General features: G+C 32.7%; 2 protein-coding genes and 1 long non-coding RNA gene across 3 annotated transcripts; all 3 read right to left on the bottom strand.

Moving 5' to 3' along the window:
• Nucleotides 1–8,492: 8,492 nt before the first annotated feature.
• Nucleotides 8,493–9,059, bottom strand: LOC114411472. The gene is made up of 2 exons (XR_003666456.1): nucleotides 9,023–9,059; nucleotides 8,493–8,879 (listed from the first exon to the last, which is right to left on the bottom strand). It is a non-coding gene; the product is annotated as an uncharacterized LOC114411472 (long non-coding RNA).
• Nucleotides 9,060–9,156: 97 nt separating this feature from the next.
• Nucleotides 9,157–19,450, bottom strand: LOC114411139. The gene is made up of 9 exons (XM_028374896.1): nucleotides 19,391–19,450; nucleotides 16,957–17,042; nucleotides 10,895–11,036; nucleotides 10,729–10,803; nucleotides 10,328–10,560; nucleotides 9,998–10,216; nucleotides 9,810–9,902; nucleotides 9,628–9,732; nucleotides 9,157–9,456 (listed from the first exon to the last, which is right to left on the bottom strand). Exons 3-9 carry the CDS (start codon nucleotides 11,028–11,030, stop codon nucleotides 9,157–9,159), a joined length of 1,161 nt encoding a protein of 386 aa, XP_028230697.1. The 5' UTR covers nucleotides 11,031–11,036; nucleotides 16,957–17,042; nucleotides 19,391–19,450.
• On the bottom strand, nucleotides 11,269–14,535 carry LOC114411138. Its single transcript, XM_028374895.1, has 4 exons — nucleotides 12,857–14,535; nucleotides 12,427–12,765; nucleotides 12,229–12,328; nucleotides 11,269–12,150 (listed from the first exon to the last, which is right to left on the bottom strand). Exons 1-4 carry the CDS (start codon nucleotides 14,533–14,535, stop codon nucleotides 11,434–11,436), a joined length of 2,835 nt encoding a protein of 944 aa, XP_028230696.1. The 3' UTR covers nucleotides 11,269–11,433.
• Nucleotides 19,451–27,234: the final 7,784 nt, after the last annotated feature.

The following is a 27,234-nucleotide window of genomic DNA, read 5'->3' as shown; positions in this document are numbered from 1 at the left end:
ACCGCACTTGAGGATATGTAGGAGCAAGAGCCACGCTCTTGTCAACCCCCAAAAAATAAAAAAACATAAAAAGGGAAAATAAATAAATACTGAAGTCATGATTTCGCACACTTGATTAAAGGTTGTCATCCATTGTGACGAACACATGGGGTGCTAATACCTTCCCTGCACGTAAACAACTCCCGAAGCTTTTATTCTTAAAATTCGTAGACCCCCTTTTTGGTTTTTCTAACGTTTTCCTCGAATAAACATTGGTGGCGGCTCCGCACATTTTCCTTTCTTGGGAGACGCACCCGTGAATCTCGCGTCACCCTCCCGCCGAAGGGTAGGTTTCCACAACGACAATCAAAAGGCTTCCTCCAAAACAAAGCTAAGCCACCGCTTCTACCAAAACAATCAACATAGAAACAATAATCAAAATTCAGCTTCACTTTTATTTCATCAATTCTTTAGACATGAACCAACGTTTTAGAAAGAAAAATAGCATTCAATTTATGAGCTCGAATGAGGTCACAGAGAATTAACTGCATGTGGGTTGCCCAGGCCCTAACAATTCTAACTTAAATAACTCATTGGCCCTAGCAGGCCTAATTACTATGTTCACCATTAAAAAATGCTCTTTACTTTCAAGTTTTTGGTTCCCTTCAAGAATAGTATTGGTAGATGCTTCATTATTGACGTTAACCATGGTGGTTGTTTTAACCGCAATAATATTTTTCCTCTTCTTGTCCCTGAATCCTTCAGTGCCATGTTTGATGTCTATCCTTCTTCCCTGAGGTAACAAGAGCCGCCGACCATGGTGGAAAGGCAAACCTTGCAATAGATCTCTAGTCCCCATGATCATTGCTCGTCATCATTCTCTACCTTGAACAACTTTCCACATAACTCATTTGTATGTCGTAGGAATCCACGATAGTAACAAAAAGTCCAAACCTTTGGTATTTAAATTGACTAACTTTGCTTTTCTACCTTCTTTTCTGATCTTCTTCATTCGCTTGAGGTTTGTTGACATCTACCAGAACTCTGATCTGCATGAAATTCATCCATGGGTTGGAATTGTGCTTGTGATCATAATCCAAAAACATGCCCAAGAAGTTGCCAATATTGTGCCCCATTACTATCATTGCGAAGCCTAGGGGATATTATGCACCTAAGACCAAATCGAAACTTTATTTAAAGGCATTTGGCTTGGGATTTCCCCCTCCTTAATGATGTTAAGAATCAAGATATTTTTTCGAAAGACCAAGGCTTTGCATGTCCTTGTTATGATAGAACTAGAATATGAACACTTCATGATCAAGACTCCTTCCACCGGACTCCATACCTCTGCCATATGTTCCTTCATAATGAGGACTCGAATTTTCTCTTTCATGATAAACCTTCCTGTTAGAGATAGGGGGACCAACATGAAGAAGCTTTGGAGCTTAAAGAAGTTTTGTGTTTTTACATGCCCAACTCTTTGAGTGGTCTTGTATTGATTGTTGCATTTTAGTCTCTATCTTTTCATATGTACATCATGCATCATCATGTAGAGGTAGGAAGATTGTTCCTAAAGTTGGAAACTTCTTCAATGCATAAAACTCTATTTTAATCGATTACAAGGCTGATCGTAATTGATTACACAAGTGTTTGTAGCTTGCAGAGAGATTCACATTTCGATTTAATCAATTACTAATCAATCGTAATCGATTACATTGTTCAGTTGAGACCATGTTTAGTTTTTCATGAGCCTCTACTTTAATTGATTACTAGGTGATCATAATCAATTACTTCATTCTTAAAAGTGTCCCCAAAAGTGATTTAGAACACTTTAATCGATTACATCAAGAATCTAATCAATTACATTGTTCTTGAAAGTTTTCCAAATGTTGGGAAGAACACTTTAATAGATTGAAATGATAATATAATCGAATACTTATTCGAAATAATCGATTACATTGACTATTTAATCAATTACGGGCGGTTACAACTATTTTCTCTACAAATAACCACCTTATGTTGTCACCTTTAAATGAAAAAAAAGGAGAAAGAGAGAAGAAAAAGTGTTTTTGAATAGTGTGTGCGACTCACAACTTCTAGACTTCATTTTTCAGAAGCTCTCATGGTGAAAAGTGAAATGTGAATTTCTCTTGAGATCAAGAAGACATTCATTCACTCAAGCAAAGGTTCTTGCATGTGATTGATTAGGTTGTGTGTCTCCTTGACTTAATTTTTCGTGTGTTTAGCATGTTGTTAGCATATGCATGAATTTCTGAAGGCATGCTAGAATAGATTTTTCTAGTTTGGGCTGAGGGTAGGTTTCTCCTAGGCTCTTATTCACAAAAGACCCTAGGGTTGGGTACCTTAGTCTCTTTTTCTGGGGTAGGATTGATTGTGATTGCTTGTAAGAATTCTATATGCATAGTGAAAATCTAATTCAGATAGGATTAGATAACAAGAGTAGCTTCTCAAGAGATAGAGAGTGAACCGGTATAAAAATTGGTGTACATTTTCTCTTGATCTTATCTTTCTTTCTCATTATATTCTTGTTCAATTTACTAAAGGTTAAAGAAAAAATCTTTTTGAAAAAAAGAACTTTAACAAAGAAAATTTTTGTTAAGGGTGATTGATTAAATATTAGTTTATATGATCCTTGGAAAAGAATTTTTTTAAACTCTAATTTTTTAAGTTTGATTTGATTCAGAAATCAATTCACCCGCCAATGTAATGACCACTGTAATTTATTTTAGACACAACAACCAATGAAACGACCACTATAATTTCCCAATCTCTTTTTATTTGTTTGCTATGTATCATATGTAATAAAATATTATATAACAAAAATATTCTAAGTGGACTTCTTAAATCCAACTTATCAAGAATTATATGAAGAAACATATCATTGATTCCTAAGTTAAACTAATTAAAATATCACTAAACCGTTATATTAACTCTCTTGTGATTATTTTGGGATTACTTTGGACTCATGAACTTGGTCTTCAAAATATTATGTTTGAGCTTGATTGCAAAACTATTGTGATGGAATCAGTGGAAGATCTATTGATAGTTCATATTTCAATGTTCTTTTAGCACAATGTATAGGTTTTATTGCTATACTGTTTTTTCGTTTTTGCTTATTCTTACCAGCTCTCCAACTTTGGTATCTTCATAGTGTAATTTGGCTTCTCAATTATTGGAATAAATAAAATGCGGATTTAGTCCTGCAACATAAATACTTCACAAATGCTTGTAATTTTAATTCTAATGCTGCTCTTACAATTTTTGTTCCTTAGAATACTTGATACTCTATTTTTTTACTCAAGATGTGATCGTTATTTTTATCTTATACATCCAAATTATTGATTTTGTTAGTTACTAGACTACTCAACTGGTTCAATTACTGGGACTTTATTTATGTTGCATACACTAACATTGTCACCTTAGGCTGGGATTGTTGTTGCTACTCCAACTCCTCAGTCAAGCAAGGTAAGGCTTTTCACATATTTTGTTTTTTCTTTTACTGATGAATCTTTTTTGTTAGTGCTTTCTATTTTGAAGCAAAAAGATTGGACAAGTAACCTTTTATTAGATAGGTTAAAAAATTAGACACGGTGTACTGAATGAACAAGAAATCAAATTCCTTGTTCATTATAATTCTGCATCCTATTTAGCCCATTTGCCGAAATGAGTGGTATATCAATTGCTTTCAAGCAAGTGGTAGGTTGAATGATTACCCCTTTAATGTTGTGGTATTGAATGATCATACTTTGTATAGGTTATTGGGAAAAACCTTTCAAGCTGTATGCTCCTGTATCTGGAAGTGTGACTGCAGCTAAAGCCGGGACACTTACTTTTATGGTATTGTTACAATTTTATTTTAACCTGCTGAAAATTTACATAAACTACAATATACTTTCACTGTATTACCTCAGGGATCTCTTTTTCTATTGAGCTTGGTAGAAGTGAAAAAGGGATAAATAGAACTGGAAAAGTGCAGATGAGTGATATATCTAGATGTGTGCTTTGTCTGATTACTAATCAAATCTCGCTTCCTCCTTTCATTCCTTCCATTTTTCACCCTTACCAGGAACACTTTAAAATTTAAAAATATTTTTTTTTCAATTTGGTTCTTGTATATTATCAATTGATTGACTTTTGATGGATTAATTATTCATTTTGGATCTCAATTGAATATATTTTTAATGTTTTTATTGATAATCTATCTCGATCTCTGGCTACTGCTTCTTGTATGTAGTCAATGTAATATGTAAATTTACTTTGCCATTTTTGTAACTTATGAACTTATTGTCCTACTTCTACGTAATTATAGCTTACAAGTAATATGGAAGTGTGTGATATTGTTTTTTAGCTTGTAACCAATCAGATGTGATTTTCTGGTGATTACTACAGAGATTCATTTAGTGAAGGAAATAGTGATTATGAATATGGAAAAAGGACTGAATTTATGACACAAAGTAGTCAGTATCTAACAGGCGGTGTTTCACTGCAAATGAACACACTATCTATACATGATAAACGTAGTACACTGCAAGAAGGATTTTCGAGAGATGATAGTGAAACTGGGAATCCTCAAGATCTTCCTTTTTAGTATTTTGAACAAGATCCTCCTTATAGTGGTAAACCATTGGTTGTCAAGGCAGTTACTGATCCTTTATTTACGTGTGGTAGCTTATTTACCAATAATCTGATCAGTCAGTCTTATACTTTATATTTTGACAAATACAAGATCTTGCTCGCCACTATCCTGCCCTTAAGTCATTGAGAAGCTGTGATTTATTACCAGCCAGTTGGGTGTGTGTGACATGGTAATCTAATGCATCACTTCTATCTGCCATTTGTTGCAGCCTAGAGGTAATCCTATCTGCCATAACAGCTCTCTTTGTAGAGGGAATTCAAAAGCTTGGACAGTCGGATCTGATAAGGAGTTTATTGCTGTGTTTTATTCAGTAAGTATAAACATTATTAAGACTTGAGAGAACCTTTTAATTTGACATGTCCAATTATAAGTTGGTAGCTATGTTTAGTTTTGTGGTGGTATATTTGTGGTATCAATCCTGGACTACCCTGTTTAACGTTGGGTTTAATTTTTGGTGCAGTGTGATTGGAGCCACTACAATAGGTATTGGATTTTATACTATGACGTGGGCACACTCAGAAAAGAATGATATGGTAAATGAGAATTATGAGAACTGTGATTTTGTCCCATCTTCTTCAGCTCCTCTGTTGTCTACCAAAAACATGGATGTGTAGCTTTACCCGTGGTAACGGGGAAGGGAATACTTAACAATGGTGCATAGTTAGCTTGGTTGTATTGGTAACAGTTTTTCAGTTGTTTTCTGTTATACCAGCTAATTTTTCTCATATAGATTGTTAAGACCATTAGTGACTAAATAACTTGCTTTTAAGTGCTCATAGCTGATATATATATATATAAAGACAGATTAAATTGGTAACTAATATATCATTTTTATAACATGATATAGAATGTGATTTTTATTAATCAAACTGTTGAATTTTATCTACATATTATTAAGATTGTCTGTCTCAAATTTTGTTAAAATTAAACAACAAGAAAATAATCAAATGATCTATATTTTAATATATTTTAAAATATTTATATTACATCAATTTTAATATATAAACGAGATAACAAATAATTTTTTATTAATATAAAATTTGGCATATGTGATTTATGTGAAACGAACTTTTAATCCAATGTGTTTTAAGAAAATATTATCCAGTCAAAAATAATAAAATGATATAGTTATTATCAAAATTATAGTAGTGTAATTTAATCCCTTCTTTTTCTCTCTCTTTCTCGATGAGGGAGTTTTTCATTTGAAGAACTCACTGCAAATTCAATATGATATTAGTAGAACATTGCTTCTTTTGAGCTTCTCTGTTCAGTCTTCTTGATCAAGCTTCTCTATATTATTCTTGTGATTTGAGTTCCCTTCTATTTTATTTTTCCATTCTTGCTTTGCTGTTGTGCAAGTGGTTGGCTTGTAAAATGGGGTGGGGTGTTTCATGTGGACAGTGTGAAACTGGATTTTTTTTTTAAAAAAAAAAAAATTGAGCTAGCTGGTCATAAGGTTACATGGTTCTCATACTGATTATGTTACATATGCCTTTTTCAATTCAGGCTAATTATGGACTCCAATTATGATTGGCGAAAAGGGTAACCTTTTCCAGTATATTTATGTTCTTTTTATTACTCCAATTTCCTTGTGCTTACTTTATATATATCCAACTATTCAGAAAAGTCCTAAAAGTATTACTAATTGAAAATATATAATTGTATCAAGTTTGAACATACATAATTGGTTACTATTTGAAAGCATTTACTCTATCATTAATACTTTTACCAATTTATTATTCTATAAAATAAATATTCGCATGCTGGCTTTCCACTTTAAATTGTCAAGCTCTATGCTTATGGTCTTATTGATTCCATCTAGTCATCTAGACAAGTATACAAATAGTGCAAGAATACGCTTGTAGGTTAAAGTATTAAATATTTCCCTAAATGTTTTTTTAATATAATTGCAGTTTAATATTTATTAACAAAGTCCCAATAATTCTTAAAAATATTAAATAAATCCTTTTTCATTTACATTCAGTAATTGAACCAGATTAGTAGTCTGGTAAGTAAAAATTTCAATAATTTGGATGTTTAAGATAAAAATAATGATCACATCTAGAGTAAAAGAAATAGAATATCAAGTATTCTAAGGAACAAAAATTGTAAGAGCAGCATTAGAATTAAAATTACAAGCATTTGTGAAGTATTTATGTTGTAGGTCTAAGTCTGGGTTCTATTTATTCCAATAATTGAGAAGCCCAATTACACTATGCAGATACCAAAGTTGGAGAGCTGGTAAGAATAAGCAAAAACGAAAAAATAGTATAGCAATAAAACCTATGTACCTATAAATCATCCCAATAGGTCCAAGGAACTTCATTGCAGTAGTATTTGAAAAAATGAAAAATTACACGATTTTAGTATATGGCTAGTTAGTGTTTTTGGGTACAATTTCAAGGTATGGATATGATAGTACATGCACATAGGAATATAATAAATTTTAATGACCAATTAATATATATAAAATTACTTTAAAGTTAACATAATCACAAGACAATTTTCTTTTTAAAGGAGCAAGATTAACTCATTTCATTGTTGATGTGATGAAAGATACAATTTAGTTTATGATCAAAGATTTGGATACAAGCACAAGATATCGATGCCCTTGCTAAAAAATAAGCTACAATATTTATTGTTCTCCTAACACTACAAGAAAAATGACTTATACCTACACTCAAAATCTGTCACTAGAAGTTCAAAATCCGTAGGTAGATGTATAAAGGACTTTGTCCTACAGACGTTTTTTGCGTCAACTTTGAGGGGGTATACAGTGACAACTAATAGTCTGTCACTATAGGCTTTACCTACGGATATATTTTTACCTACAGTCAAATTTAACTATCACTATAGGTAACACCTACTATTTCAAATGTGTAGGTAAAAGATATTAATTTATACCTATAATCTCTCACTGTAGGTAAAAGTCAATTTACTTGTACCTACGGTCTTCTGTAGGTAAATGTCATATAATAATAATAAAACTAGTTCCTAATTACATTCTTTGTTGATTATAATTTTTAATTAAATATACATGAGCTTAATTAAATTCGAAAAGTTACAACAACCTGCTACATACAATTAAATTTTTGTTAGCCTAATTTGTGATTATTGTAACTAGATTGTGTGCTTTGAATGGAAGAAATCCAAACATATCTTTAGTGGTTGAGCTTAGAATTTATTTGCTCTCAATTTGAAATTCAAATTAAATGTATATGCTGTGTGCTAATCACGTGGAGTTAAGACTAATGACTAACATATTAACATCACTTTTGCCTAGAACATATTAACATCACTTTTGCCTAGAAAAAGGTTATAGTGGCAAGATTTAAGAACAAAAAAGGGAATGTTTTTAAAACATGGTTCTTCTATATGTAATATCATGGAACAAAAAAGGGACAAGGCATCTTGAAATAGCTGTTTCTTCCATCATAAGCTTGTTGCATGTGCAGCAATTATTTTGGAATCTTGTTTTAACTAGTTGTTTCTTCCATCATAAGCTTGGCATGCTCCTACCTTTTTCTCTCAGAAGCAACAAATTATAGCAACTCCATGAAGCCTGTTTCACAGCAAGAAAGATATTTGTTCTTAGCTTTTAGTTTTACTAGATATGGCATACTTCAAAGGGCTACGTGACAACTGTAATTAAGATGACCCTAAAGCCAAATTGATTGTGTTTTCTGTTGAAAGTTCAAAAAGATTACTTTATCTAGCATACTTCTGCATAACTAATTAATTACATCAACTTATAATTAATTAGAAATTGCTGAAGGGTTACATTTTATGAAGTTAATATGCAGATGAGAATAATTAAAACCTGGGAAGGACATGGAATGGTCAAACAGAATGAGTATGCAACAATAATAGCCAAACATTCACATGAAAATAAGGTTGCTTTTCTGCTTCACATTTTTCCCACCCTCATTCCAATTGTAAAATACTCTTGCTTTAGCATAGATCTTTCAAGTATGTATTTAACAAGTATATATCACCCAATAACATATACGAGAAAACAAACCTCAAAAAAGAAAAATGGGACGTGTAAATTTAACAATATATTATCACAAGCTGGTCCAGTTAATCAATAATTCATTTAGGTGATCCCATCCAGAAAAGATCAATTAGATGACCCAATTATATATTTATAGTGGGGACACAAACTGAATAACCATGTGGTTGATGCTGCCATCATCTTTTCCTTGACCGTGAGAGCCTAAAGAAGGGTCCAATTGCGCGAGGGCTTTCCAAATCGTCATTCAAGTAAAAGGAACAAGATTGAAGCATAAATTATAACATTCAACTGCTATTAAAATAACATAATGATGATATATTCTATATATCTATATATATATAGTTAAAATATAGTACTATATTTCAACTCACCTCTAGCTAAGATTGTTTGTAGTTTGATGATCTTTACTGGTAGAATCATTTGTAGGTACGTAAATTAAAAGAATGTTTTTTCTTTGTAAAGTATCATATCATAGTTAAATCGTTGAATAAGTAGAATTATAAATTCATACCTCTTGATCTATATCTTCTAAGACTTGATTAATTTGTGGATCTTCTGCAAATCGTACTTTAAGCACAGCTACAAGGTTTCCAAGCAAATTCTCCAACTTTTGAATTCTATTGTTTGTATAAGAGCTTTGAGATGAACTTGCTTGATGTGGAAGCTTGCCAAGACAACGCACACGTCCTCTTTTTTCAGGTCCTTTGACTTTTGAATATATATCATTTGTCCAATCAGTAGAATCTTGAGTGCTTTCTAAATTTTGCGAACTCTCTGCTTCAACCATTTTCTTTTTTAGTTCATCCTACATAAATACACCTTATAAATTATTATCATACATCAATATCCTGAATACTTCAATATCACTAAACAAAACTCATCTCCACATTAGTTACTCCCCCTCACCCCATAACCTTCTATTAGAAAATTGAGCAAAATAAAGAAAAAGTATTGAAATAAAAATTAAAATTCTTACAATTACAATAGTAGTCTTTTCAGTAATAATGCTTCCATCTTTTCGAGTTCGAGTGTCAATATAAATTTCTGCCCTAGAAGGTTGCACTCCCTTAGCCTTTGTAGTCTAACATTAGTTAAAAAAATCAATCATCCTATTTGTATTAAGCAATTTAATAATAAAAAAATATAAAAAAGGCAAACCATCTCATGAATCCGTCTTGGAAGATTATTGGTTCCCATGCAATGCAAGTCCTCATATTTTGAGCGGCTCCTTTTGTTGATGTTGCTTATTTTCTATAACCAACAAATATAAAAAGTCAATAATAAAAATAAACATATAATATATAATTGTTATGTTAGCAAAAGGTTTGTGACATTGTCATGTATACCTGTCCTTTCTCAGAACACCAATAATGTACTAAATCACGATATTGAGAAGGATCAACCCTTGGATCTGGGATGTGAGCAATCATTTCCTCCTTAGTTTTGCTCTCATCATATCCTTTTGATTTCAGTTCATATTTAAATTGCCTCCATTTCAGACTCATGTCATCAATCAATATTTTCTTTGTTTGTTCAGTTAATTCAGGAACAAATCGAAACTTACTCTATTATGAGTATCATTAACAAACAAAAAAGATCATTTTGTTAGACATTAGAAGACATAAAATTTTACAAGAAGCAAGATGAAACAACACTTATAAAGTTTTATACCAGACCTGAATTAATTCAACCATGTCAGTAATATAGTCCTTAGGCATGTCTTTCCAGCTAAGAAAATTGATAGGAGCACATTGGTGTCTCCTTACCAAGCTCCCAATTGCATTCAGTAGAGTTTTCCCTTCCCAACCCATAGGATTGCCCCAATGATCTACTTCAACAAGTATGAATTCTCCATCTGGCAAGTCCCACACATCTAGCATATGTGTATAACCTCTAGTTCTCTTTTTATCTAAATCATTCATGGATATAACATTTATCAAACACACACACAGATTTGAACTATATGGAAAAAAGAAACTCACTAGTAAATTTAATCTTATCATATTCTAAAAGATATTCAACTCAAACAGAATTGTACATATAATTCTAACCAAAAAAAGCATATGTGTATAAATACCTTTAGTTGAACTTTCACTTGCACTTTCAAGAGAAGTATGAGACTGAACATGACTATCTTCTTGTATGTGTTGTTCTATTTGTGATTGTTGATTTAGTTAATAAACAATTGTGTTATAAATAATTTAATATAAAATAAAGAAATTAAGTTAATAAAATCTTTATACCTTCTTCAAATTGTGCATTTTCTTCAAGTATAGAGTTGTTATTTTGGTTCACTTCAGTAGAGCTTTCAATTGATTGCTCTTTTGCTTGTGATTGACCATCATTCTGAATGATATTCAACTTTCTGCGCTTTCCCATAGTATGCTGAATAAACCAATCCAAAAAATAAAATAAAATAAAAATTAGATATAACTACATTATTGACTATGATTTTTTTAAACACCATGCCAAAAAAAAAAGAAGAATAAAGTAATTACCTAAAATGAAAATTTAGATTGCTTGTAAGCTATTTTTTCACCAATCTCCAATCACAAAGAATCAAACTATTGAGGAAACAACGAAACAAATTTTGATAAAAAAATGGATAACATCATTATATTGTGAGTGATTTTTATACATAACAAAAAATAAACACAAGAGTAATGAATAATAAGAACAAAAAACTAAAGAAAGGAATAAGAGTATATAAATGTGACAAAATGTTCAATACATGTATACTCAAACTATAACCAAATGTTCAAATAGAACAAATAAAAACAAATCAAAAGAAGTCTGCATCGCTCTCATCATCATCTATATAATTATCATCCTTGTTATGTGGTAAAATGTTCTCCATAGGTATTGTAACTTCAATGATATCATCACTATCATCGGCTTCTGGTCTGATCAAATCATTATGATTTATCTCTTGTAAGACTTGTTCATTCCCTTGATCCGTGCCATTGGATTGCTCATCACCCATATCATATACATCTCTGATTTTAGCATGCACAACAACAAGCCAACCATTTTGTGTTTTATTCTCCACATAAAATACTTTCTTAGCTTGAGATGCAAAAACAAATGGATCGTCACATATATCATTCCCTGTATGTTGCAAATAATTGAAATTCACTAATGTCATACCGAAGTTATCAATTTTGCAACCCCTGTTTATATCAACCCAATCACACTTGAAAAGTATAGCCTTATATTTTCCAGAATAATCCAATTGAATTATATCTGTTAGTGCACCATAGTAGTGGATTTCTCCCTCCTTTGGGTTTTTATCTCTTGAACTGGCATAACTTAATGTCTTAACAGTTACAACAATGCCACTGTTTTGAGTCTTCAAGCACCTTTCACGTGTCTTTGTATGAAATCTAACTCCATTAACAATGTACCCGCTATATCTTCTCACTATTTCTAGTGGACCACGAGCTAACCACTTGATATCATTTGTCACTAGAGTGCTGTCTTGCTCTTCCAATCGAGCAACCTACCACAATTTTATTTCAAATGGTTAAAATTTTAAATGAATGCAAAATTTAATATTATTGATGCTTCTTAAACTTACTCTTTCACGGAACCAATCTGGAAATTCTTTACTATGAATTTTGTCAACTTCATATGGAGATAATCGGCGATTTTGTCTCTTGATAAGATCAGTATGGGCTCTATGTAAAAAAGGTTAGAAAAAGTAAGCATTATCATTGATAGAAAGATATTATACAAATATTCAATAACTAAATGAACATGAAAAAAATTGTATTACTTTCGAAAGTGGTCAACATTGTTGCTATTGAAAAGCACATATCTATGTGCTTGAACCAATGCTTTCTTATCAAGAGAAATCCGAGAAGCTCTTTTTCTCTTCTTCACATTGAATCCAACTTGCTTCTTTCTCCCCAATGGTCTACCTCTAGGATTTAAAACACTTACATTTTCCACAAAACATGAGTCATCATTTCGAGCAAATTGATTAAAATGAGTCTCCACCCTAGATAGATATCTTGAACAAAATATCAAGCATTCATGAGCTAAATATCCTTCTGCAATAGATCCTTCTGGATGTGCTCGATTACGAACAAATGACTTTAGAGTCAAAAGGAACCTAAAAAGAAAATTTTAGGTTACAAATTAAGATAATATCATTTTACTTTATAACTCTAGAATGTTTTAAAATGATTAAAAAGTATTCATACCTTTCAATAGGATACATCCATCGGTAATGTACAGGACCTCCAACTCTTGCTTCATGTGCCAAATGGATTACCAAATGTACCATTACGGTGAAAAAAGATGGAGGAAAAATCTGTTCTAATTGGCATAATGTTAGAGCTACTTGATGCTCTAGGTGCTCTAAATTACTCTCATTAAGCACCTTGCCACACAACTCCTTGAAGAAACAACAAAGATCGGATATAGCTAAACTCACTTTGTCTGGCAAACAACCTTTCATAGCTATAGGAAGAAACTCTTGCATTAAAAGATGACAATCATAACTTTTGAGACCGGATATTTTGTGTTCCTTCACTTGCACACATCTTGAAATATTAGACAAATATTCATCAGGAGCTTTTATTGTTTTGAGAACTTCCAAAAATGTTTCTTTCTCTTTTGAAGTCATTTGGTAACAAGCTCTAGGAAAATATTGTTTGCCTTTACTTGGGTGCATCTTTGGATGTAATTGGCTTCTAATATTCATATCAACAAGATCATAGCGTGCCTTATCATTGTCCTTTGACTTACCTTCTAATTGTAACAACATCCCAATAATGTTATCACACACATTCTTTTCTATGTGCATAACATCAAGATTATGACGGAGCACACTATGTTGCCAATAAGGCAATGTGAACAAAATACTTCTCTTTTTCCATGGTGACCAATCCCCAACTCCATGATATTCCATCTGTCTCAAAGAAAAAGCTCCACTAGGTAGATCAGGTGGAGCTCTAAACTCCTGGGTTCCATCAAAATCTCTTTTATTGTATCTCCACTTATGATCGGGCTCTAACCAACGACGATGACACATATAGCAAAACTTTCTACCATAACGCAACCACTTTGAGCCAATCTCAAAACCACAACATGGACAAGCATATTGGCCTCTAGTGCTCCAACCAGACAAATTTGCATAAGCAGGAAAATCATTAATAGTCCACATAATTGCAGCACGCATTTGGAATGACTCTTTTTTACATGCATCAAATGTTTTTACCCCAATTTCCCATAATTCCTTTAATTCTTCCACAAGAGTCTGCATATAAACATCAAGGTTCATACCTGGACCTTTTGGACCAGGAATAAGCAATGAAAGTATAAAATTAGGTTGCTTCATACACATCCATGGAGGAAGATTGTACGGAATCAAGATAACAGGCCAAGTGCTATGGGAAATTGCCATAGTTTTGAAAGGATTAAAGCCATCAGTAGCCAAACCTAGTCGAACATTACGAGCGTCACAAGCAAAATCAGGATACTGACAATCAAAATCCTTCCAAGCAAATGAATCAGCTGGATGCCTCAAGAGTCCATCTTTAGTTCGACCAACCTCATGCCATATCATAGAACAAGCTGTTTTTGGTGATACAAAAAGTCTTTGCAATCTAGGTATAAGAGGGAACCAACGAAGAATCTTTGCTGGTATCTTTTTTCTACATTCAACATCATCTGAGTTATATTTCCATCTTGACAAATTGCATTTAGGGCAAATTTCAGCATCAGCCAAATCCTTCCTATACAATATACATTCATTGGGACAAACATGAACTTTTTCATAAGATAGACCCAACCCTGAAATAATCTTCTTTGTATCATAAAATGATTTGGGCAAAGTATTTTCCTCTGGTAATGCATCACTTAACAACTCTAACAACATCGAAAAACTTGTTGAGCACTAGGTCCATTCATGAATTCTCTAGAATCTCCATCCTCCATATTTATATATGTGTCATTACTCTCATTGGTTGCATGCATTGTGAATGCATCATGAACCAATGTATCCATGTCATGATCAAACTCCCCTTCCACTTGGGATGTATCTAAAGAACTAGATGGGCCAACTTGTTCACCATGAAAGATCCAAGTAACATATCCTTTTAGAAACCCATTACTAATGATGTGTTCATAAACATTCATCCGAGAGCGCCACTTGCAATTGACACATTTGGTACAAGGGCATAAAATTTTTCCATCCTTTGACGATTTCGCAAATGCAAAATCTAGAAAATTTAAAACTCCTCTAATATACTTCTCTTTATTAAGAGAATTGTAGTCTATCCAACTCTTATCCATTTGATAAAATAAACTGAAAAAGTAGAATGAAATAGACATAATAAATTAGTGCTTAGTATAACTAAAATATCCAGGTATAAGTCAATCATAGTCGTGTTAGCAACTATAAAATAGAATGACATTTTTTACTATCACTCAATTATGCAAAACTACATCAACTACTACTCACAATTATTTCACAATTATATTGTTGGGGTGCAGACTGAAATTTGCATATTTCATTCAATATATTTATTTAATCGTTGAAGTTTCCATATTTTTGGTGAACTTAATATCTCGATCAAAACTCAAAAATCAGAAACTAATATCAAGAAATACTGAAATTCATTATCAGGGCAAACATTTTTCATGTAGGCACCAAAATGTAAAGATTTTTAAATGAAAAGAGTAAAACACAAATGTGTCAATTATAGGAGTCAAAGTTTTATATTAACATATAAAATTTATTTTGACTGAAACGTAAAATACTTAAGCATGAAAGTGCAAATCAATAGGTACAGTACAGGTGTGTCATCTTAAGAGGGAATAATATGATTGTCAAATTGATGCTTTTCCATTAATCTTGAAGTCTGTAACGTATATAGTGTGATCGGAAAGCCAATGGTGGGTGTTTGATATAAAAACCATAATGGGCCCTTACACGATTGTAGAGCTATGTTGTGACATGGTATTATAAATTCTATGATTATGTGGGGTAGAGCCTATCCTTGTTATCCTTATTCTTATAATGGGCCAAATTGTGACATGGTATTATAAACCACTCATTTTAGTGTTATTCAAATCACATCCCCCCAAGCTTCATTACACTTGAGCAGTGTCGGAACGTTACTACCTACAATTTCAATGGTAAGCTTTGTTGCAGTCCTTCAAAGCTCCCCTACATCTTTTTTTTTTTACATATGAAAATTAAAATGAAGAGTAATGTATTTCTTCTTATTATTATTATTATTAATTAAAATAATAAATGGTGAAACTAACTCATTATATAAAATTAAGTAAATAGCATGATAACTCTTTCACTTTCTGTTCTTCTACAAATTTTGGATGTATTTATTTCACTTTCAGGACGAGACGTAGACTTCTGTCTTTTCCCTCTTCCTTTTTTCTTTTTTTCTTTTTAAAATGGTTTAAAGAAAATGTTCTTCGCTAAGTACGCCTTAGGTGTTAGGACTACTCTAATTTGACCATCTACACGTGCACAACACCTTTTAAGATTAGAATCATGTTCATTGCTCATATTGCATCAAATGATATTCCTTTATTGCCAAGTCACTTCTCAATAAATATTTTAAAGGTAAAATCATATTTTTTCTTAAACAATCTAACTTGAAGTTGCTAATGTAATAATTTTTTATAGTTCATAAATAAGAGACTAACTCATATAGTTGTAATAACAAATACCAGGTTATTATTTAACTTAAACTAAAATACTCCAGATTCACCCAAAAATTTAACAAAAATAAATTGAATATTGGTAACTTTATAATTATTAATAAGTTTATCAAATCAATCACACTTAAATTCACGGATTTGGTCTGTTTTAGTGTGTTCCCTGCAGGTTTTTTAATTATAATTTCTAATTTGATGAACACACATCATTTAGTTTACTGGATCTATTTACTTACTTAGGGGCAGAGTTATTTAAAATTACGTTTTTATATTTAGGTTGAATTGTTCTAAAATTTTATACTTTTATATCTTAATTTAATTTTAACATATGTTGTTATTTGACTAATGTTGTTGTGCAGGGTAATAAATTCTATGATTAAGAGGGTCTAGAGTGACAACAACTTTTTACCAGCATATGTTCAATGCAAATTCTCATAACCAGAAAGTCATAACCAGGCAATACTCACATGAATTGGATTGAATCATATGATTCACATCAAACACCAATGAAATCCAGAAAACATAGAATGCTTATAATGTCTTATGAAACAAAATAAAGCATAAAGCACATTCTTATATGAATGCAGAGACTGGATTTTGTTAGAACGCAACATACATGGCTTGGAGGAATATGCTTGCCACTTAGAAGATCCAGAAGAACAGTTCCATAACTGTAGATCACACTCTCTGGGATTATCCTGCCTGCAGGTGTTGTTATTTGTTAAGTATCATATTATCATTAATTATAGTTGGCAAAACTTCTAATAAGACAGTTCTGAAACAATCAATGGAATATCTGGTAAAACAATGTCGCCAATGAACCCAACAAACATTTTATTCTTTTTAGACTAACACATTGAGAAAATCAAAATTCTGCTCTACTATTCAGTATATATGAACAGAATAAGCCACACCATCAAATGTATATAAATCCATGTCTATCATTGGGACTTGTAGTTGCAGTTGCAGGGCTTCTAATTTGGTTTTCATGAGCTTAACTCAAACACTACCTATATATTACCATTTTCATATCACTGCACTGCATTAAATTCAAAATGGTGCTTGAATTTTTAGAGATTTACCAGAACCTCCAAGAAGATTTGATGAAAATGTATACCCCTGCACTGCATTAACTTGCCTGCCACATACGTTTAGGTAAAAAATACTACCTAAACAAGTTTTTTTATTCAGAAGTAGAATGTGTAAACTGTTTTAGCACCTAATTTGGGCTGGGTGGGGAAAGTAGAATGTGGCTTACAGCTTGGCACACCGAATTATTCTTATTAATCAATCACATGGACTAGCCAAGACAAAGAGACAGGCTAATCAGACTAAACAGAAATGAAAATTCATTTCACCACCATTTTTCTTACTGCAAGAATTAGAAACTATTTCACGTGCTTAATTATATATAGTTCTACCATTAAACGCAGTATTTAAAATAAGTGTTTTTATCTGGTAAGATATATAATTTACATTTTTCTTACTGCAAGAATTAGAAACTATTTCACGTGCTTAATTATATATAGTTTCACCTTTATTTTATTCATCCCTCCCCTGTACCCTTTTCCTTTACATGTAAAGCTTGATAAATGTACGGATCGATATTTTATCATCATGGCTAGGTTCTCATATACACAGATATACATAGACAAATCACAAGCGCATAGGATCAAATATATATAGATATATCTTATTAAAGATATTTCCATCATGTACAATCCAACAAAACAAAGGCATCAATTGTCCACAAGTTTGGATCATCAAGAACCAACAAAAGTGCCCAGTTTTGGAATTAATGCCGATTCTTGTGAATTAACTACAATTATTCTACGATTGGGCGAGCTTGACTAAGAGAAAGTCTACATATATCTACTTTGTAAAATTGAGTTGAGTGTCTAAACTCTAAAGGGGCTGAACTATGAGTGGAAGTTCATGACTTGGCCTTAAGGAGAGCATAATAGAATCTCACATATTCTATTGGATGTTTGTGTGAAAAAAAAAATTCTATTGGATGTTTTTGTGAAAAAAAAAATTAGGCTGATGGAGTATATAAACTTAAATCTATTAAAAATCCATTTTAAAAGAAAAAAAGGTAAAGTAAAAAGACCCGAAACTATATTAAACACGGAGATATGTATACAATATATGAAGTTTTTTTTTTAAAAAATATATATCCAAGCGGACCATGCCTTTGTTTGACAATCAATGGCTATAAACTTTAAATTAATAAAAAAAATGGTTATAAACTTTATATCTTTTTCTTTTGGAATATATCCCTCACACGAATATATCTTGACCCGAAACTATATTCAACACAGAGATATGTATATATCTCTCACACGAGAGAAGTAATTAAAAAACGTTTAATTTACACTGAACTATTCTTTATTTTAAATATTCCACTATATTTTTTTGTAGTTTTTCTTTCTTAAACATAAATAATTCTTTTCTTTTCCCTTATAGGTGGAACTATCAAATTAAACATTGGACTTGATAGTTTAGTACTTGGAATTTAAAAGATATCACTCTGAATTGAGATCTATCCATAACTTGATTCACTTAAGCATTGATTCACTTAAGGTCAAATTCCTTCCTACACACATTCTCCCTCACCGCTTCTAAGAATCTCACATAGATACAGAGCACTTTACTCAACAGAGCATAATACTACTGCAATGGGAAGCTTTTCTCCTCTTCAATTAACCCGAAATAGTTTAATAATGCGTTGCAAAGTGGATACCAAAACCCTAAACTAGAAATAACAAGAAAAGGGAAAACTAGTTTACCATACATACACAATCACAAAAACTCCCTTCCGAAAAAAGTGAAACGAAACCATGGCTTCACACGTGGTGTTCTATTCCACACCAGTCCTTTCCGGAAAGCACAATGCCATAAATATAAACACGAATTGCCAGCCAACATAAAAATAAAGGTGCTTAACACAAACAAGTTTTCCCTCAATTCACTCCAACCAAACACTACTCAGTGTGATTGTGATTCCTAACAACAGGATTTTCAACTGAAGAATTAAAATTAAAACTCACAACGATTCGGTCTCCAATGCTGAAATCTTTATGCTCACTCAGAAGAAACCCGAGAATTAATTGGCAAAACGGGAAGAAGAAGAAAAAAGCGCAGTTAGGTTAGAGCAAAATAAAATTGAAAGCAAAAAAAAGCGAATGGTAGAAGAAGATGCTCGTGAACAGGAGATTGGGAAGAGAGACTCACGGTCACAGTAGTAAGAATGGGGAATGAAGATTGAGAATTGAACCCTAACTAAGATGAAATGTACACTTACGATATTGAATACTAATGCCGGTGATGTGCGTGCCTCTCCTCCCAAACCCTGCTCCTTTACTTTTTTTCTTTTTAAAAAAATATTTCAATTTTAATAAGATTAGGTTGATTAAAATATTTCAATTTTTTAAAAAAATTATTAACTAAAAAATTTGCTTAATTTTTTATAAGGAAAACTTTTTTTTTGTAATGAGTGTTTTAAAAATATTACTTGAAATAGTATTTTTTAAAATGTTAACTTATAACTTTTTATGTTTTTTACTCTAAATAATTTATTAGTTATTCTTATTTAATAAATTATGATTTTATAATTTAATAAATTAATTTTTTAGTTTTAATTAACTTTTAAGTTAATTTTATTCCAGGTAACTTATGTTTAAAGTTCCAAATGTATAACTTTTATATTATTATAATTTTTAAACTATCATTTGAAGTTATACCTACACCAATCAATGGTAGGTATAAGACTTTTTGAGGTTATACCTACACCAATCAATTATAGGCATAAGTTTTATGAAGTTTTATCTACACTTTTATTTTGTAGGTAGTAATCCTTGAGTTCTACCTACACTAATTAATCTAATTAATCGTAGGCACAAGTTTTGTTGGAGTTTTACCTACACAATATAGTTGTAGATAGAAGTCTTTTTTTAATTTTAATGAATTTGCCTACACCAAATAATGGTAGGTAGAAACGGTTGTGCTTTACCTACATCAGTCAAGTGTAGGCAGAGATATTTTTGAGATTTACCTACACTAATTCATGTTTGTAGGGAAAGGCGTCTGTAGGCATAGGTCATTTTTCTTGTAGTGTAATGAAACTCATGATAGAGTTTGAAAAATTAGAAAATAAAAATCTTCATTTTGCTAAAAGAACATTGAAATCTAAACTATCAGTAGATCTTCCATATATTCCATCACAACAGTTTTGTAATCAAGCTCAAACATAATATTTTGATGACCAAGTTCATGAGCCCAAAGTAATCCCAAAATAATCACTAGAGTTAATACAACAATTTTGAGATATTGTAATTAGTTTGATTTAGGAATTAATGATATGTTTCTTCATGTAATTCTTGATATGTTGGATTTAAGAAGTTCACTTTGAATATTTTTGTCATATGATATTTGATTGCGTATAACAAATAAAAAGAGATTGGGAAAATTATAGTGGTCATTACAACGACTGATATGTCTAAAATAAAATAAAAATAATATTTTTTTACGGTGGTTAAAACTTAACCACCAATGAACCATACGAATACATAATACTAGTAGTTATTAACTGCCACTAAGGTACTAATAGTGAATTTTAGTCCCTAACTTAACATCAGTTACTACCACCACAAATGAACTTAATGGCAGTTACTTTGGCACCACAAATGACTTTGTGTATGCCAATTTAGAGGCGGTTTTGTAACCCTCAAAATTCCTTTTTAGCGGTAGTTTGAACCACCGGTTACATAACATTATATTGTACTTGATGAACATTTTTTATGTAGCTCCATGTGGAGCTTGTAGGCCTGGGATTTTCTTCATCAATGGAGTCCTTTGCTTCTTGAAGATGAATGGCAGCGGAATGGGAAGGAAGAAAGATGATTGGGGATGCCACTTCAAAGAGAAGATGAGTCAAGAAGAAGCTCACCACCATAGGAAGCCATGGATAAGAGTTTGAAGGTAGAAGAAGATGAGTGGAGGGAGAGGGAGAGAAGGAGCACGAAATTTTGTGCCTCAAATAAGGTCTGAAATTTGAAGTGTAACTCTCAAATGATCAAAGTTGAAAAAATGCACACACATGGCCTCTATTTATAGCCTAAGTGTCATACAAAATTGGAGGGAATTTGAATTTCTATTCAAATTTCACTTGAATTTGAAATTGAATTTGTGAAGCCAAATTTTGGAGCCAAAATTTCACTAATTATGATTAGTGAATTTTAGCTATGGTTCAGCCCACTAATCCAAGATTCTCCACTAAGTGTGCTTAGGTGTCATGAGGCATGTAAAGCATTAAGGACATGCACAAAGTGTGACTATATGATGTGACAATGGGGTGTAGCAAGCAAATGCTCACCTCCCCCTCTAAAATTTAATTGGATTGTGCTTCTCCCAATTCAATGAAATTTATTTCCCAACACACACATCAAATATTCACTTAATTTGTGTGAAATTACAAAACTACCCCTAATACAAAAACTATAGTCTAGGTGCCCTAAAATACAAAGGCTGAAAAATCCTACATTTCTATGGTACCCTACCTACATTATGGAGCCCTAAATACAAGGCCCAAAAATAATGAAACCTTAATCTAATATGTACAAAGATAAGTGGGCTCATACTTAGCCCATGAGCCCGAAATCTACCCTAAGGCTCATGAGAATCCTAGGGCCTTCTCTTGCATCTCTGGCCCAATCTTCTTGGAGTCTTCTATCCAATACCCTTGGGGGGTAGGATTGCATCATTCCCTCCCCCTTGAAAAGGATTTGACCTCAAATCCAGAGGTTCTTGAAACTCTGGCTTCTTCCCTCAACACCTGTAAAAAGAATAAAAACAAATATATTAGTGGTGTTTAGTATGTTTGAGTAAGGTAAGGTCTGAAAACCCATTTCTTGGGCATCTTCCCATGAGGGAACATGGTTCCTCACCAACTCAATAAGTGGTGCTACAAGTATAGAAAAATATGGGATAAACCTTTTGCAAAAGTTTATTAAGTCATAGAAGCCTCAAATTTTCCTTATACTTGGTGGAGTGGGCCACTTAGGAAGGACCTTTATTCTCTTAAGGTTCGTGGGAACCCCTTGATCATTATTTAAAAAATTAAGGAAAGTAATAAAATAAAGCATACCTTTTTCTATATTTTCATGTCGATTATTTTTACCAAAAATTACGACAAACCTAAGGTGTCCCATATGAGCACCTAAGTTTGTATTGAAACTAAAAATAAGAATAAACCTAGCTAATGAGTCCTTATCTACACGAATCTTGAAGATGTTGGGCGCATGAGTGATTTTACAAAAGAGGGTTGCACCACTCAACACGTTCATCATATCACCTATTTTAGGGATTTTATGCCTAATAACACCTATTTTGGACACCTACAAAGTAGAAGGATTTAAGCTCTTATGAACCAAACCCTCATCCAACAACTCCTTTACTTGAGGAATAATATCAAGCCCAAGAGGTGTGACAGTGTTAACAAGTGTCTTTTTACAAAGGAGAAGATTTGGAGGTTGTCTAAGAGAGGAAGTTTCTTTAATATTTGTCTTTATTTCATAATGATTTTCTTCTTAGCTAACCTCTTGGAGGAGACACTTACTGTAATATCCCAATTTTCGTAAACTAGATTAAAAAGAATTGTTATTTATAAATAAATAGAATTTTAAAAATAATGATGAGATTTTATAAATAAATAAATAAGAAGATATAATTATTAATTAAAATAATGATTTGAGAGAAAATAAAAATGGTATATTATTTGTTTGTTTGATAGAGAATAAAATAAAGTTTGTTTTTATAAAATAATAAAAAAAAATAAATAGAATAAATAATAGGTCGAAAATGCCCCTAGCTATAAATAGCAACATGATAGGTCAGTTTTCAGACTGACTCCTCAGCCTCCTCTGCCTCACAATTTAGTTTTTTTCTCTTTTCTCCCAAAACCCTCTCTTTTTCCCGTAGGCCACCTAACCTGTCTCAGAAAAATGACGATCTCGGACTCATTCACCGTTGGATCGTCATGAAATTTGAGCACCATGTTCAAAACCCAATTTCGAGAATTCTCACCATTGGGAATTTCGATATAATGTCTGAGCTAAGAGAAATGTCCTTTGCATTGTAGCCTTTTATTTTCCCCCAGAAACCCAAAACTGTCTCGGTAAAACTATGATCCCGGTTTCGTTAACCGTTGGATTTTCATGAAATTTGGATATGTTGTTCGAAATGCAATTGCGCACACTTCTGCCGTTGGGATTTTCAAGATAATATTCTTGGAGGGAGAAAAAGGATTCGCATGAAGACAGTACAAGTGGAGGTTTCAATCTCTTCTCCGTCTCTCTGACGTTTGGTAATTCTATTGGTGCAGTCGGAGGAATAACTGAAGGAATCTCAGGGAATCGCTAGAGATGTTACTATCGCTAGCTGAAGACACGTGAGTCCGCTCAGAGGTAAGGGATGAGTTTATCGCAATTGGGGGTTAGAATGAACTTGTGTAGGGATCCTTAGAGAACTAAATTTGGGTTTATTTTTGGATGTTTATTGAATTATAATTTTTCCTTTATGATTATAAATAAAATATTGATGTCCTAATGAAAATTGCTTGATAAATTGTGCTCTTGATATTTGTATATTTCGACCTATGATTTTGATATAATTGTGTAATATTATTTGAGGGGTTTTAGTCCTCATGTTGTGATAGTCTTTTATATAAATTGTTATATTGAGGTTATGAAATGATGATTCAAACTGTGAGTATGTGATAAATTGAACATGTGACGGATGATGAAATACATGTGTATTGAGATGAGATGTATGTATTGAGTTGTGAACTATGAACTGTGTAATCACACAATTGTAAGACCCTTTAAGGGCGACGAGTATTGTGATAAGATCCACTGTGGGAACCCGACGAGTTAAAATGATTTTGAAAACAATTGAGTAAATGTGTGTATTGCATAGTTCATAGATAAAATGTATATGATTCATGTGGTGTGATAACATGTTAAATTGAGATGATAATATTGTTATTGAGATTGACTAAAAGTGTAAAGTAGAACAGGTGTTGAATTGTGAGATACGTGAAAACATGTGATGGTGGATTGTGACATTATGAGATGTGAAATTGTGAATGAGTTTTGGTTGTGAATAAGTGTGTGATTAACTCTTGATGTGACATTATTTGTGTTGTAAGCTGTGAATCGTGCAATAACCCGACTAGTGTTATCTTGAGAAAAGTGTTAATGCGCAGTGTTAAAGAGAAAGTGTAGGTTTCCTATTTAGGAACCAGTGTTAAAGAGAAAGTGTAGGTTCCTATTTAGGAACCAGTGTTAAATTGTAGCGCAATATGTTGTACGTGTTTAAGACACGAGTGTGAGGTCGTGGGTATTGTATAATTCACTAGCAGTGTCTGTGTGCTAAAATGATTTTAGGGGTTGGACTTGAATCAGGAGGGAGAGGCCCTGACGGACTCTTCGGGGTGTAGGCCTTGGGGGTCACCGGGTTTGAGTGCTCCTTTAAGCCTATGCTGATTCCATATGGTTGGAGCATTCTCGCAAAACATCATGACCCTGACTGGTCTCCCTATGATCTTACTTAGTGAGAGTGACCTGACAAACCCATTGTGTGGTGTGTCTTGTTATGTACTCCTAAGCGCCCCAGGGTGGTTTTTCACTGACATGGTACCACATTGCATATAGGCTTGAGTCTTAGCATAACTGTCTCATGCGCTTGCTCATTGTTCATTATGAAATTGATGTGTTATTATGTCTTGATCGGAGTGTGTGATTCTTGTGTATTGTGATTGATGATTGAAAGGTTTGATTGATGATTGAAAAGTGAATTTTGAATGACAAAGTGATGAAATAATGTGAGATATGCTTAGTAAATTGTATTTGGCTACTATATGTTGTTTTGTTCCTCTCTAGTAGTTAGGAATGTGATAACTCACTCCCGGTTTGTTGTTTGTGTTTGGATCCTGTGATGATCTTGAACCTTGTGTTCGGGGGAGCAGATGGCTAGGTGAAGTGCTTAAAGGAACCTTGTGCTGAAGGACGTCGGGACACAATGCTCTGATAGGATGTGACAGTGGGGCATAAGTTTTATATTAATTGCATAATGTTAGTCTATTTTATTTTCTCTCAAATCATTATTTTAATTAATAATTATATCTTCTTATTTATTTATTTATAAAATCTCATCATTATTTTTAAAATTCTATTTATTTATAAATAACAATTCTTTTTAATCTAGTTTACGAAAATTGGAATGTTACACTTACCTCCTTACACTTCTCCTTAACCATTAAAGGTTGTCTTTCTTCTTGGGGGTAGATTTCTTCACTAGATTCTTCTCATTTTGCTTCTTCACTTTCACTAGAGGAAGGTGAAGTAGTAGCCATATCTTGGCTACTATAAATTTCTTGGCCCCTCATAATCATGGTTTTCTTGGTGGGGCATTGAGAAGTAATGTGTCCTCTTTCAAGATATTTAAAGCACATTATAGAGCTAGTCTTCTCTTGCATACTAGCCTTAAGGGGTTACTTTTCTATTGTGTTCCCCTTATCATCTTTGGGCTTAGAAGGTGTCACCCCTACAATGCCTTGACTTTGGTCTTTCTTTGGATAAGAGTGAGAGTCATAAGATTTTGAAGTAGACTTCCTTTTAAGTTGTTGCTCTACACTTACTTCCCAATCTAAGTAAGCCTCTACATTGTCCTTCCCATGGAAGTATGGGAGGTTAATGTTAGCCTAACTTTCTTTCCTTTTCTCTCCTATGGGAGTGAGGTCTAAGATGTGACCTATGCCTTCCTTCATAATAGTCACGAAGTTCTTCACTTAGGCTCTTGCAAGAGTTATGACTACTATAGGAGGTTTTAGTATTTTCTTTCTTTCTTCCTCCCTTATTTGTTCCCTCTCATCTTGATTTATTTATACCCTCTCTTTTCATTTTTCTTTTCTTTTAAGTTTTTCTTTCCATAACTTGAGGGAACTCAACTCATCTAAGATTCTAGATAGAGGGTCCTTATGACTAGTACCCTCGCCATTAACACTAGATGAACGATGACTCATGTTGGTTCCTAAGTTGTGGTTCTTTCTTGTTGGGGGTTTGAAAAAAAGGTGAAAGCTAGGGTTCCAAAAGAACTCAAGATAAGCGTGATAAACAAGAAGAAAGTATTATGCAATAACAAGATAAGCTAGGTGTTACTAGTAAAGAAAATAAGCTATGAAAGTAAGCAAGAAATTAAAGTGAAAGAAATGTAAACTAGGCGGTTCCTAAGAGTGTTTGGATGACCTCATTTAAGGTTCCCAACAAAACACTCACTATCCTAAGGAAAAATTGCCTAAAATTATTACACACAAATGGAAGTAGGGTGACCTATTGGAGGCTCCCAACTTACTTCCAATGAAAGGTCTTTTTGTTACAAAATTTGAAAGCAATTAAGGTAAATTGTCAATTACAAAATTATAAAAAGGTCCTCAATTTTGGTGGTTATTCTCTCTTTGGTGATTCACTCAATTTGGAGTGCTTCTTAGTCCAATAGCTCTTAAGGTGGTTAGCCCCTTTCTTCTTGACTCAAATTCTTAAAGGGATGGCACTAATCCTCCTTTGCAATTTCCTATATGGCAACTCAAAAACAAGGAAACAAAGAGACAAGCAATAACCAAAGACCAAAAAAAAAATTAAATGAAAGCTAAACCAATAGAGTTTTATCAAGATAAATTTTCAAGGATTATTCAACAATTAAAGCAATGACAAGCACATACATAAAAGCAAGCTATGACTCAAAGAGAAACCTAGAATGGCTCTAGAGTGGAGTAGAAAAACTAAAAAGAAGACTCAAGAAACCTCTAGTTTTGGCACTTGTTTTCACACAAATTTTA

Source organism: Glycine soja, chromosome 5 (assembly GCF_004193775.1).
Source record: "Glycine soja cultivar W05 chromosome 5, ASM419377v2, whole genome shotgun sequence".
Classification (NCBI taxonomy): Eukaryota; Viridiplantae; Streptophyta; class Magnoliopsida; order Fabales; family Fabaceae; genus Glycine; species Glycine soja.
This window is presented reverse-complemented; position numbering and strand designations above follow the sequence as displayed.

Coding starts and splice junctions, on each gene's coding strand:
- LOC114411138 (XM_028374895.1), bottom strand. CDS start 14,535: ATGTTGTTAGAGTTGTTAAGTGATGCATTACCAGAGGAAAATACTTTG. Junction 12,766..12,856: donor TGGATGTATCCTATTGAAAG/GTATGAATACTT, acceptor TTTTCTTTTTAG/GTTCCTTTTGACTCTAAAGT. Junction 12,329..12,426: donor AATGTTGACCACTTTCGAAA/GTAATACAATTT, acceptor TTTTTTACATAG/AGCCCATACTGATCTTATCA.
- LOC114411139 (XM_028374896.1), bottom strand. CDS start 11,030: ATGGGAAAGCGCAGAAAGTTGAATATCATTCAGAATGATGGTCAATCA. Junction 10,561..10,728: donor AAGTGAAAGTTCAACTAAAG/GTATTTATACAC, acceptor TGAATGATTTAG/ATAAAAAGAGAACTAGAGGT. Junction 9,457..9,627: donor AAAAGACTACTATTGTAATT/GTAAGAATTTTA, acceptor GTATTTATGTAG/GATGAACTAAAAAAGAAAAT.